The 14014-nt window shown below is 38.6% G+C and overlaps 1 protein-coding gene across 5 annotated transcripts in view; it reads left to right on the top strand.

Moving 5' to 3' along the window:
* GRIA4 (glutamate ionotropic receptor AMPA type subunit 4) overlaps positions 1 to 14014 on the top strand; it is a 216891-nt gene that overhangs the window by 122088 nt on the left and 80789 nt on the right. For all 5 annotated transcript variants that reach the window (XM_031065982.1, XM_005417712.2, XM_005417713.2 and 2 more), the window contains exon 4: positions 4161 to 4345. In XM_031065982.1, the coding sequence (XP_030921842.1) occupies positions 4161 to 4345 (185 nt within the window). The remainder of the gene's footprint in view (positions 1 to 4160; positions 4346 to 14014) is intronic.

The raw sequence follows: 14014 nt of genomic DNA, 5'->3' as shown, positions 1-14014 counted from the left end.
GACAAATAAAAAATTCTAAAAGGTAACTTAAATTTTAAAATCAAAAATACTTCTCATGATTTCAGCTACTTGGGTGAAGGAAGGTTGTGTATAGACTCCAATTATAGGAATTTTGCAGTGAGTAGGAGGAATCCTGGGCTACAAAATTGCCCATTTTACACACTTTGGCCTCCAGAAGATATCTGACTCTGAAGAAGTACTAATATCTCTACAGCACCAGGTGCACCTATGCTATTATTTTTCTATGGCTGATCCATTTTTTGATGAAAAAATGCCAGTGGGTTGTGGAATGAGGGAAGAAGGCTTAAAAAATATGAGATTTTGTTTGTAATATATTTAACTGTAGTATCTACCCCAACGCATGGATTTCTTGCAGTAGGCATCTCTAGTTTTCATTTTACAGGAAACAAATAGAGTAATGTTTAGTTTTCGTGGGGAAAGGTGGGGTGGGTGGGGTCATGGGGTTTTTTTCCCAGCATTATGACTGTGTGTTATATTTTGGGACCAAAAAAAAAAAAAATAGCAGTATGGTATGTCATCACAATTATACCTGACCAGATAACAGAAAAGCAAGGAGAGAAGGGATCAAGAAAACAAAATCTTTGCAGGGTTGTCCTTTTGCTGTTTTGGTTCCAGTATATTGAGGTGGAATTGGTATTACTAGTCCTTAAGCAGTTGTTAATAGTGTCTACATTTAAGCAATGACCTATAAAAATCAGTTGGCAGACTTCTCATCACAGGTCATTTGAGGAAAATTCCCCAGAATACAGTCCCATAAAGAGGAAAAAGAAGTCTTTCTTGCATATAATGTCCTTGCATTTGGGAAGGACTTCAGTTGAGCTTTCAGGAAGATCTGTTGGTGTTTTATTTAATTCATAGATTTTTAATTGAAAAAAAAAATAAAAAAGACAAGCTCTGTAAAGGACCAGGAACTTCTTCATACACATTTCCAGGCTTCAAAGTTATGCTTGGGCGCAACCATTTGTTTTTTTTAATAAATGAGTTGTCTGCATTTCAAGGTTGAATTAGTTGCTGAGGAAGGGTTGCTATAAAAATTTGTAAGAGAACTTAGCTTACTTTTATATATTGGCATAGTCCTAAACATTTTGTTAAATAATACTGTTTAGAAAAAATACAGATTGTGCAGCTCAGCTGATATGAGCTAGCCTAGGGATTTTTTTGTTTGCTTGTATGCAACAAACAGTGTTTCACAATAAATGGGAGGGAATGTATTCCAGAAAATGAATCATTCATCTGTCTGTAGCAAAACTGAGGATAAACAGCAGGTAAACAGAAAATAAATACCTTTTAGATGACAGCTGTAATATTCATGTCTGCTGTCTTTACTTGTGCAAACATCTTTCTAGAGATTAGGAATTTTGCTTGAATAGAAATGCAGCATTCAGTTTCTGATAATTATCCCAGGTTAGTTTCAGAGGTTTTTGCCTTATAAAATGTTTGCAGAAATCAATTTTATTTCCTTGTCAGCTGTAGCCAATTATTTTAGACAAATAAGCATTCTCCACAGCATGTCTAATTTTTATCCAACTGAGCCCGTGAATGCCTTTATTCATTCTGTGTAAACTTCATCCTTGTCAGTCTGTTATATTAAAAATTGTTCCTGCACACTGAATAGATGACCATGCCACTGGTGACTTGCACAGGGATTCTGAACTCTTCTGATGGAGAATGTTGCACCATATCCCCATAGTGCTGTTTAGCTGTGTTGTGCCTACTTGTGAAAACCCTCATCTGAGTGCCAGCTACCATCAAGAAGCTGCAGAAGCTTCAAATACCTAAATGAAGGCAGTTGCTAATGAAATGTGGCAAGTGAAACCTTGATCCAAGATAGAAGAAAAGGTTCTCTATGTGTTTGTCTGATATTTGTCATGCTTTGTGCTGGCATAAATTACCAGTTTGATCCAAACACATCTTAGTGAAGTTGTCCAAATGAAATAAGAAAGGAAGGAGGGAATGTCAATTGCTGTTTCAAACACCATTCATTCTGAATCAAAGAAAATGTTAATTAGTGTCAGGAAGCTGAATTAAGTAAATGTTGACTGCACAGATCAAGTCAAAGTTACAGTGTTAAGTGAAGCAGGGACCCCTGTAACATTGGAGTGGTTTTAATATATGTCTATATATGGAAATGAATAGGAAATGAAGCAAGAAATACAATGCTTGGGAAAGAATCTCGTCATGATTTGCAGAGATAATTACAGGCAAAAAGGAGATTGAATATAGCAACAGGAAAAGCAGAATAATTATGCAGCAATTAACAGGAAAGCTGATGGTTCTTTGAAAAAAAATAACAGTCATCAGGTTAAAAATATATGCTGAGTGCAGAAATGTTTTAATACTTGATACATTGAGTATTTGAATTCATTTCCTGCAATAAAATTCTGTTTCATAAAATAAATGTCTCTTTTATCTGTAAAATATGTTCTGCATTTTATGTATTTATTATAATTGTTAGTATTTTTTGTCTAAAATATGTCATCTGAATTGGGGGGAAAAACCCAATAAATGTTCATTTTGGAATGCTGGTGCATAATGTCATAAAGATAAGAAAATTTATTTTTTAAGTTAATTTTTCAAATACTGCAAATGTTAGAGGAGCCAGTAGAAAAATAGCTACTCCTGATTTGCAAAAAGATTAGTTTCTCATGTGTCAAAAAAACCCGTCACATTCTAATAACGCTGTCATCTAGTTTTATTTGACTGGAGACAAACTCAGATTTCCACTGTGTTGTAGGTCTTCTGCTAATTAGTTAGTTAGCAATCACACACTCAAAGGTGCTCTTTCTGAAATGTAACTTACTAAGATTCTTCTTGAAATCTGTGGAGATGTCTCATAGTTCTTCTACAGGGAACCTGCCATGCAGTGGCATCTTTAAGTGCATTAAAATGACACCTGAGGGTCACTGCACTCAGGCATGGGGCACTCTTGCTGGAGAGAGAAAGAGGCTACCACTGGGCAACCACATCAGTAAGGCAGATTTTTAAGAGGTGAAATCTTTAATTTAAAGCTAGTGGGGGAAATTCTGCCAGCTAATGAGTTAAAAGCCACAATCCTGTTGTGGTTCTAGACAGGACAGCTTCCCTGAATTGTGTCATTTTTATGAATGAGTTATTGAGAAACATATCTGTCCTTCTGTTCTTTTTTAAACATCAACTCTGGGTGTGAGGTGTACAATGAGGTGTACAATCTTCATTGCTTTAAACAAATTTCCTGCTTATTCTGGATGAAAAATAGAATAATACATGCTTCCTGTTTCATGGGTTGGTTGAGCAAGTCAAGATGAGGTTTGCAAGCTGTCCTAGGTCACATCATAAGCTCCCCTGCTGCCTCTGTACTGCACATCCCATGTGGAAAAAGAAGAAAAGAGCGGAGAAGGTGAAGGGCTGGTGGTCCAGGGCAGCCTGAGACTTCCCTGCAGGTTCAGGGGGAGACCTCTGACAGGACACGGCCTTTGCCATCTGTGAATGGCCTCAGAGACAACAGGGGGACATCAAATACTGGTACTGATAAATAGCAATAGTCCTGCCAGTAGTAACAGTTAATGCTTCTCTGGCGCCCTTCATTCAGTGACCTCTAATCTCTTTGCATACATTGATTCAAGCTGTATGGAAGCTCTGAAATAGTTCAATATCATTTCTATTTATACATCTATACTGGCATATAATTTATATGTATAATTAAATTAAACAAAGAATTCTCGCTAGGAAGCATTAGAAGCTGCTTGGATTAAGTGTTGTTATTAAAAAAAGAAACCCAAACCAGAGCATTTGAATGCTTTTGTGGTATGCAAATACTTCTGCTGAGTGAGGAGGCTCAGATTTTTCCTTTGCTGTGTCCAGATACAGAAATTGTAAAACTAATCTGAGAAGCTGAATGCTTGAGTGTAAGAGTTTGTGTGTATGATTCATATGAAGATTATCCATAATGCTCAGCATTCTGATCACTCCCAGCAATTGTAAATTTTGTTAATTGCATACTGTATGCTGATCATGACAAGCAGCATAGGTAGGATTCAAATATTCTCTTCGTCCCTTCCCTGCAGGAGCATATGTTAAGAGACATAATATTGATTAAGGACAATTTCTGTTCAAAAAACACAATGATTGTGTTACTAGTGTATTGTATCCTTCTCTTTTAGGTTATTCAATACTTCAAGCAATTATGGAAAAAGCAGGACAAAATAGCTGGCAAGTCAGTGCCATCTGTGTGGAGAATTTTAACGATGCCAGCTACAGGCGGCTTTTAGAAGATCTGGACCGAAGGCAAGAAAAGAAATTTGTAATAGACTGTGAAATAGAGAGGCTTCAGAATCTCTTAGAACAGGTAACACCTGCTTTTTATTTTTTACTATAAACACACTACTGAAACTCCAGATGAGATTGCATTTTGTTTACTTTGTCAATGGAAAGGGAATTGATTCTTTTAATCTTTTTAATTTATTTTTTTTTACTTCATTAGCCTATATTTGTATGTCCACTTGCCTGTTCTGCTCTCTTTTCATCTACGGTACTTGTCTTAGCAGCTGGCATGTCAGGGCAGGAAGCCTCTCCTTTCCCCCTCAGGACCTTGGTGGCAAAAGCTGCCAGCAGTCAGGGCAGCTGCACATTTGGTCCCACTTCCCAGCATCTCCCTGCCTGATGCCTCCTGCATCAGGGTCAGAGGGCTGCTGGAACAACATGGTGTTGTTGAATTGCCAGTGTGTTCTTAGTCTGTACCTTCATGGGAGGTAAAGCTCTGCTTTGTTTGAGGGGGGGAAAAATCTATTTTAATCTACTTTAATCTATTTTAAATCTATCTTCCTGCTTGCCAAATAGCATAGGTCGTGTATTTCTAGCCTTAAAAAGCTTTAAAATTATTGTTGCAAATATTTAAACTGATAGTTTTATCACCTTAGCAGGGTATTTAGGAACACGAAGAGCAGTGAATAAAAGTGCTATTGAACTGGGAAGAGAGGTCAAGTTCTTCCATCAGTTATCCATGGAAATATCCTGCTGGGGAAAAAAAATACTGGGTCAGACAGACTGGCTTCCACTGGGTAATATCTATACCAGTGATATAGTGCAGAGTGAATATCAAACCATGCTGCTCTGATGTGTCAAATCTGTCTCTATATAGTCTTTATGTGTAAGCTGTTTCTTAAATAATGGAAAAAATAAATGATGCTTTAAAAGAAAAATTTTGTCAAATGACAAGAAAATAACTTACGGTTAACTATCTGCATCTCTTATGATCCCACATATTACATTGCTGTGGTGCAAGTTCACTGTTGCTGCTGCAGGAATTGCAGGGAATGAATGCCATCTGCTGGTGTTGGACTCTCTGCCACCACTCTGCTTCTCTTGGTTAATGTGTTAGAGAATTTTGAAGATTTTGTTGCAAAACCGTTCATGATGCATCTGCCTCTGACGTCACTGAAAAATGAAATGTCATTTTTCATACAGAAATTCATAAAATAGCACTCATAAATGCATAAAATAGTACTCAATGTCATATATACATCAATTTTGCTTTCACTGGAAGGAGGTAAAGAGAGAAACTAAGAATTAATAGTGTGGCTGATATAAGAAGAACTTTTTCTATGACTATTGCCAAGAAAAGAACAGACAATGCTATATTGCTACAGATACTCATTTGGCCATTGTATCTTTCTTTATTCTGAATGCCATTATATTTTATCACATACTTTCTACAGCTTGTAATGAAATCCTCCCCCAGTTCAGCCAACGTTGTAGTAAAACAGAACACCCATGTGAGGGTCTCCTAAATTACATTTAGGAGACATTTAGAAAAACAATTTCTCCCTCACTTCTGTGTGTGCACATGATGTTACCTGATTTCTTTTACATGGCATGCAAATGTGATATAGAAAAAGTATGTTCTGTTACCACAAGTCTTGCAGTACACCCACCATCCTGTGTAGGTGTTCCTAGTGACTATCCACTCAGTTGCAAAGGAAAATGAAGTCACTGAGTACATGTTTGGATCTCACTGATCTCGCATGTAGATTTTATTTTCATCCAGGAGCTGCTACTTATTTTCCTTCTAAATCGACAGCTGCATAGTCTGTTCATACAGGTCTGGATTTTACATGCCTAAAATCGGTAGCTAATGCAAGCATGCTAAGAAATAAGAATGGAGTTTGTGGCCACAACAGGCTGAATCAGACATGGTGAGTTTGTCTCACACCTCCACAGGACAAGCCTTAAAGCTAATTGAGTTTTTTCATTAACTGCACAGGGAGAGTTGAGGGTAGGAGTTAACACCTTACTTGCAGCATACTTGTATCACTTTTAGGAAGTGATTTATCTGGCTACTGTCTAATTTTGGGTGGGATAAATTTTACCTAGGAAGTGAGCTTTTTTTTTACTTGTGCTTATGTTATTTGCTCCTAAGTGTAAAATCTGTGCCCTAAATCCATGATACTGAAGTGAAAGAAACTGGCTCGTGGGCTTAGAGATTTTTTTGTTCTCTCAGTAGTCGCCGTCTATACATATCCAACATATACATATCTATACTTGCATGACCTAATTAAATTGGAAGTCATGTATTATGTTAATTCCCTTCTTTCCCAATATGCCTGGAGATTCTCTCCATCCTTCTAAAGTACCATCACTGTAAAAGCAGAAATGGCATTACAGCCAGGCTAGAGAAAGTATGCAGGAGAGCTGCAGCTTTACTGTCCCCTGTGAAGGTTCTGGTCTTCCTAGACAGGCTGACCTACAAATGAGCTGACCTACAAATGGGGTGCTGGGTTGGGGCTCCAATATGACCCTCAAAGGCCAAATGATGCCTTGAGGATGGGTAGTCAGAAGCAGTCTCAGAAACAAAGCATTTAGTTTTCAAAAACTAGGAATGGAGAAATCAGCAAAATAAAATTACCCCAGTGTAGAAAATGCAAAATAACAGCTATTTTCAAATATCAGCCATTGACTTTTCCCCTTTGCTTGGGGGTCTTAATAACCTGTAGCAGACAGGTAAGGTGGCTTCACAGCTTCACAGATGGACTAAAAGTTGGCGTGTTCTTCCCTGCATACACCAAGGAATTGATTAAGCTTCAGTGAGTCTAATTAACTCAACTTCTTTCCTGCCTAGTTCTCCTGTAATTGAGAGCCTAAGTTGTGACTATACTGTAATACTTCGCAATGTACAAGTAAATGTTCTGCAGAACATTTAGGAAAAGTAATTAAATCTCAGTAATGAGACCATAACTCAAAGTGCTTTGCCCTCAAATCTGTGCTAATGAAGGGAGGGAAACTGGCTTGTGGGCTTGTGGGCTTGTGGCTTTCTTCTCAACTGACTGCCCATGTAATACACATTCACACTTCTCATGACTGTATCTCAAGCAGTGAAGACTGGAGGCTTTTCCACTGGCTGTGTTGTCAAAGTGAGCTAATGTGCTCCCCCCCGGCCCATGCCTGCTGCCCACTTATCTGACCTGGTGTTTTCTGCTTGCTGCCCTCTTCACCTGCCAGCAGAGAAAAACAGCACCTTGCTGTTTCCTCTCTTCTTGTACAGCTTTATTGTCACCATTTCGTATTTCCTTTTGTCCCCTATATTTCTTAGTTCATTAGTCTTTCTCATATATTTTCTCCTCTCCATGTACATTGGTGTGTGTGTGTAGAAGCTACTCCCTCCCACACTCTGTATCTGGGACTTGTCTTCACAGAAAAGTTTTTTCCTAGAGACCAGTGATGCATCTGAATTCCAGACTCCGCCCATGCACAACCCAGGATGTGCATTTTTTTATCATGAGATCTTCCTTTTAGGTTTTATGTAGCTGTAAAATTTTGGGCAGGGCCAAGTCTGTATTGCTTTTTATGGTGAACTACAGAGAAATGAGGTTTGATTTTCAAATTTCCATTCTAGAAAGGGACAGTAGGGCTGCCATTACATTAAATCCAGAAGATGGATTCAGCCTGCACTCAAGGGTTTGTGTCTGAGTTGCTTGGATTGCTCCCTCTTGTCTTCATCACAGCAAAGGTTTCAGATCTTACCTCTGAAGGATATTCTGAGACTGGGATGGTTTTCTTAATAAAGCTGTGCTCATCTTCTTTGGTCTTGTTCACCCATACAAGACTGACTTGGAGGTAATTGGGAATATTTTGCTTGGTTTTGGTGTTAGTGCCCATGGCTCAGCTCAAAGTCTTATTTAAACATAACACTGAAGCAAGGCATTCATTTCTGCACACATGAAAGAGTTGTTGCCTCTGTGATCAGTAAGAGAGACAGTGTCTTCAGCCTGAGTCAGCAGATCTCCACCTACACTTGATCATCTGCTGTAACTTAAGCCTACCAAGATAATTTTAGATCCTTTTCATCCTTTATTCTCAGGATGGTGAAAGAACACCTTATCTTCTTAACAGCTTAGAACAACCATAACCAGGAAGACCTTTTTGTTACCTGGAAGTGAAACTCATCCTTTACGCTCCTCTGGCAGATGTTACTGTTCTGCATCCTGGGCTCTGAGAGACACCACACAAACACCAGGACTATTGCCTAAAGTGTTTTGTTTACTTGCCCACTTTAGGTGATGCACATGATTTGCCTTGGAGAAGGGCAAGCAGGCCTGCACCCATTTTATTGACCAGTGTAGTGCTGGTGTGTGGCTGGGGGTGGTGTTGCTCTAGGCATGGACTGTTCCCTCCCCATGGCCTCTCAGGGCAGACTTGGCAGTGCTGGGGCTTGGGGCAGGCCCACAGTCTGTAGCACAAGGGGATTCAATGCTTGACATGACCACTGCTGCTCACCTGTAGAAATAACTCAAAACCAGTGTGTTTCACTGCTGAGCAGGAGTCCCCAGAGCAGTAAAATAAGATGGAAAGTAGGGGGCAGGGGGGTTGGAACTCAGTAATCTTTAAGGTCTCTTCCAATTCCAACCATTCTAGGATTCTGTGATCTTACAAAGATCTATTCCATGTCAGCTTACCAACAGCTTTCAGAAAGTGTGTTTCTATTTTGGAAAAGCACATCTGCACTTAATGGTTATAGAAAAATTCTTACGCTTAACAGAATGTGTTCTAGAACCTTGTAAATTATGTCACTAAATCTGATTCCCAGTTAATTTACCTAGTCCTTTGTTTCATCTGTTCATACACAGCCATAAAAAAAGGGCAACAAGTTGTTAATTCAAAACATAAACCAGGATGGCCCTTTGTTTGTTTTGCATAAGTGACTAGAAACAGAGGCAAAGCCCCCTTTTCCTACAAGCATGAAATTAGGGGGTTTTTTTACCATTACCTTTGCAGATTACTGGGACAAGACAGAGAAACAGAGCTAAAACAAAGACACAGAAAGAAAACAATCTCCACAGTTTTATGTAACAGCTATAGCTTATATAGCAAAATGCATTTCTAGTGATTCGTTTTCTGTCAAGGACTGTTGTGTCCTTGTTTACTGACATCCCTTTTTCCACAGGACTTTCAGCAGGTGGTCTTTTAAAAGCACAAAAATATTCTGTTTGAATGAAAGGATAAAAGTCAGTGAAAGGGATGGAAAATTCTTTGCTTCTGTGCCTCTTCTTTACAAGCAGTGTTTCTAAAATGCTCCCATGAATTTAATACAAACAACTTTCTGCTTAAGATGAAATGAATGCTTGAAGCCCATTGTAAGATGATTTCCAGTTCCTTCCAACTAATCCACTAACACTGGCAGCAAGCTGTACAGCATCTGAGCAGCCCAGGCCAAAGGGGTCATTTGCCACATACGGCACAGCAAGAAACACACAACTGTTCATTGAGAGTTTTCCTTCTTTTGTTAGGCCTTCTTTTCATTTTATTTTTCTTTCTGCCTTTTAAAAAGAGTGTATCTGTTTGCATTTTTGCTCATTTGGTGAAAATCAGAAGTCAAGTCAGCCTAGGGCTGAAGGCGATCTCTACTAAAATTAGGAAACTGTTACTTTAAGCTTATATGTATTTACTGAATTTCTATCTGAAATGAAGAAGCCAGGCTCCAAAATAAATATGCTAACAAAAGCAGTGTGGGTTTATTTCTTACTGAGAAAGCTCAAACAAAACTAATACCACACAACTATTTAAGCTGAAGTTATGAAACACGAAGTCAGGATTCCCAGTCTCACAAAATCATAATTTTTAGTATTTTTTCCCCACTGAATTTTATTTATGTTAGTATTTATTTATTGCTTAATTTGTATAAGTCAAATCTGAAACAATACTGAAACTAAGTATAGCAGGTGGAAATGGTGTTCAGAAGTACTAAAACAAGTGATATCCCTCTGGCTTTTTGTGGGCTTTGTTTTTCTCCTAGTCCACCTCTTCCACAAGCACCATAGAATTTTTCTTCCCAGACATGTACTTACTGAGCAAGAAAGAAAAGGCAATTCCTATGGCTAATCAAGGAATGTGTGGGAGGTGTCAGTACCCATGTGCTGACTGGTAGCTGTCAGACAGGAGCTGTAGTGTCCAGGTGGTTCCTGTCCTTTTAGTGTCTAAAACAGATGGGTCTCTGTTCTCCACCCAGCAGCCAGGATTAATAAGAACTGTACAGACTTAATGCCTTAGATGTGTCTTAAAGATATTGTCTTCCTTTCAAATATAGCTGAAGTTGCCATATGTGTTAAAAAATATTTTACTGGAAAATTGATAAACAGACCCAGAGACAGCTCAGTGGCAGAAAAGTGATTTCCTTAGGAATGATGACAGAAAATATATAGCTAAAACCACACATTTAAGGAAATGCCATGGTGCTCTCTCTTATGTTGTACTTGCATTTAATTAGTTGGGATACTTTACCTTCAGTAAATACACATTGTAGATTTCTTCCATTATTTCTTTGTTTGCTGTTTTGCAAGCAATGCTGAAGTGTAATAAAACAATTTGGTCAGATTTGAAGAATATAACAGAAAATAATTTTGAATATTTCAATGAAAACATATTTTATTTGTTCAACCACTGTATTTGTTCTTTTTACTTCTTCAGAGACTAATAACCCTTATTACTGGAGAGGCAAACTGTCATTTGCTCAGCCACAGCTGATATCAGAGCTATTTCTTATACTTTGTTCAGTCAGAAATGTGTTCAGGTATACAATGCAGTCAATTCTCCAAACAATTCTGAAAAGTGTAAGCTAGGAGTCATTTAGGTCATGTGGAATAATGTTATCAACTATAAATATTTTACCCTTTTCTTCTGGTCTTTCAATATTTTTTTTTTTTGCTGTTAATCTATACCAAAAAGACATGTAAAATGATGTAAGGAAGATTTCAAAAGCATGAAGTGCTGAAATTGGAAGTTAACAGTTTTGTTCACCTGTCCCTTTTTCTGACAGAATTCTTGTTGTCATTGCATATTAAGCATTGCAGAGCAAATAAGATACCCGAAGGAAAAAAAACTGGACTCTTAAATTGGTGGTATTTGTTTTCATACAGATTTTGGAGCTGGTTTTGAAATTCAGACTGTGAAGTACTGACATGAACAGTTCTATTTCACAAACTAAGAGAATAATTGGGATTGAAGGTCACCTCTGAAGATCACTCCTGGTGTCCAAGGGGGCAACCTTAGATCAGGTTACTCATTTGGCCTAATTTTGAATGCATTCAAGGATGGAGATCCTATAACACTCTTATTTCCTGTTTCACTACTTGACTACCTCATAGAAAAAAATTAAATTCCTCATGTCTAGCTGGAATTTCTTGTGTTGCAACCCATGTCCCTTGCCTGTTGTCCTATTGTTGTACACCTCAAGGGAGAGTCAGGTATCCTCTTCCCTACTCCATCCCATTGGGTATTTATAAATAATTGCTAAGATCTGCCTGAGGTATTTGCTCTCCTGGCTGCTCCAGTCACAACTCTCTCAGCTTCTCCTCATATGACAGAAGCTTCAATACCTTTTGGTGTTTCTCTGGACTGTTCCAGTGTGCCCATGTCTCTTTTGTGCTGGGGGCCCAGCAGTGGGCACACCATTGCCAATGTACCTCAGCAGAGCTGAGCCCAGGGGCAGGATCACCTCCCTTGCCATGATGGCAGTGCAGTTCAAGAGGCTGTTGGCATTCTCTGCCATGAGCGTGCATGACTGGCCCATGGGAAATTCAAACCAGAAGCCCAGGAGCCTTCTGGCAAGGCCTCTTCCTCTCCAGTGTACCCAGCCTGTCCTGCTGTCCTTGGTGAGTCAGGCTGAGAATCAGGCCATGAAATAAGGCACAGATGTACACAGATGAGCTCCTTTGATTCACAGTACTCTTTTTACACACCTATAGACATCTCTTGAGCTAGAAATACCTTATGAGTGAGTGAACTGTGTATCATCTTGTACTGAACCTTGCAAACCCGTAATGTGCTTGCATGAGAAACAGCCAGAAGGGATACCAGGGTGATCGGATCAACCTCTGTGCTGTATTGTGTGACTGCATCTAAAAAAGTCCTTCAATAAACAGATGCCTCTCCAGCATTTTGGTTCCTCATTCTCTGCTACTGAGTAGTCTGCTTCTTCTTCCTTATTTCTGATAGCCCTCTCAGATTTTTACCAGAAATTCAATTTAATTGTGTCTCCATAACGACCTTCATGCAAAATTCAGCAAAGCAAGCTGAAAACACAAGCTAACTGTAATTGCATTTACCTACCTTTATGTTTACTTCTTTCTGAAAGAGAGTATTGCTACTCCTCATTTCTGTTTGCTAGGGCTTTTCATATGCAGTAACATGACAGTGTTTGTTTCTATATTTATACAAACAGATATGTCCATAAACACATCCACATGATGAGGACTATATTCAGAAAAGAAATGTTTCTCCTTTCTCCATGAATGGCAATGGATTTCCTTTCTTCTTCCATCTGTAGCAGCTCCACCCTCTCCCACAGTCTCCCTCCATCTGACAAAGTTGAAACCTCAGCATTCTTCGTGTTCAGAGCCTTCCAGTGTCCACTGTGAAAAGCATTTTCTTCTGAATTTTGCATAGTGAATCAGTTTTGCTGTCAGAGATCATCAGTCTAGCTCCTGGTGTACCAAACAGGCTGATTCCAGTTGGTTTTTTCCTTCATCGTACTCTCCCCAGACCATAAGAATTAAATAGGATGTTTCCCAGTAGATGAGCACTTTTCTCAGCTCTGTCAGTGTTTTGCATCCTCAAGATCAAGCCTCATTGCTCATCTAGGGCTTATTTGCCTTTAAACACAGAGGTGAAAACTGTTATGGAGCATCTGGCACAGATTTAATGCTTCAATGTACACAGCTGAACTGATACATAAAAATAAAAAGAATAACCATTGCCCTGTGTAGTATTAAAATTTACACATGGAAGTAAAATTGCCACAAAGTACTAGTATCATTAATCTTGTAAAAACTGCAAGCCAATAAACTCTAATTAATAATAGCCAACAGTTGTTATTAACAAGCATAATAGGGAAGTAGCTGCCCAGTGTCTGGAATGCTGCTCACAGCTGTCTAACTTAATCAGTTGTTCAATGTGTTGCTTGACACCGCTGATTCCTCAGCCTTAAAGAGCCTTGAGATATGTTGCTGAGAAATATCATGTATATATTTGCACTGAAAACCAAATCTCTCTGATAGGTAAAATGGAGCAGGTTGTCACAGCAAGAATTAGCAGTAGTAGTAGAAGAATCAGTAGCAGTAGTAGTAGCAGCAGTAGTAATAGGTGGTAGTAGTTAGTATTACCCTCAAAATAAAAGCAAATAAATGTGTCTGTGGAGAAAAGTACAGAAGCCAAGATAGTCCCCTCCTTCTTCATCTGCTCTCAATTTGTCTCAGGAATGCTAAACTTGAAAAAGTAATGATTGACTGCTGAATTTCTCCAAATTGATCGAATTGTCAATTTGGCCAGTTTTAAAAACATTGTTTTTCTCATCTTAGTTTCCAGTGTCTTTATTAACTGAAGATAGTGCTTGGCACTTTTGCAAATCATGTTTACATTACTAGCATACTTAAGTTAATAGTAAATTAAAACATGATACTTTGCAATAAATTGCAGGAAGGCAAAAATTAACCAGACACATGAGTTACACAGAATACTAGCTCCAACA

This window comes from Geospiza fortis, unplaced genomic scaffold (assembly GCF_000277835.1).
Source record: "Geospiza fortis unplaced genomic scaffold, GeoFor_1.0 scaffold16, whole genome shotgun sequence".
In the NCBI taxonomy this organism is placed as follows: domain Eukaryota; kingdom Metazoa; phylum Chordata; class Aves; order Passeriformes; family Thraupidae; genus Geospiza; species Geospiza fortis.
The sequence above is the reverse complement of the archived record's forward strand: the minus strand, read 5'-3'. Positions and strand labels throughout refer to the sequence as shown.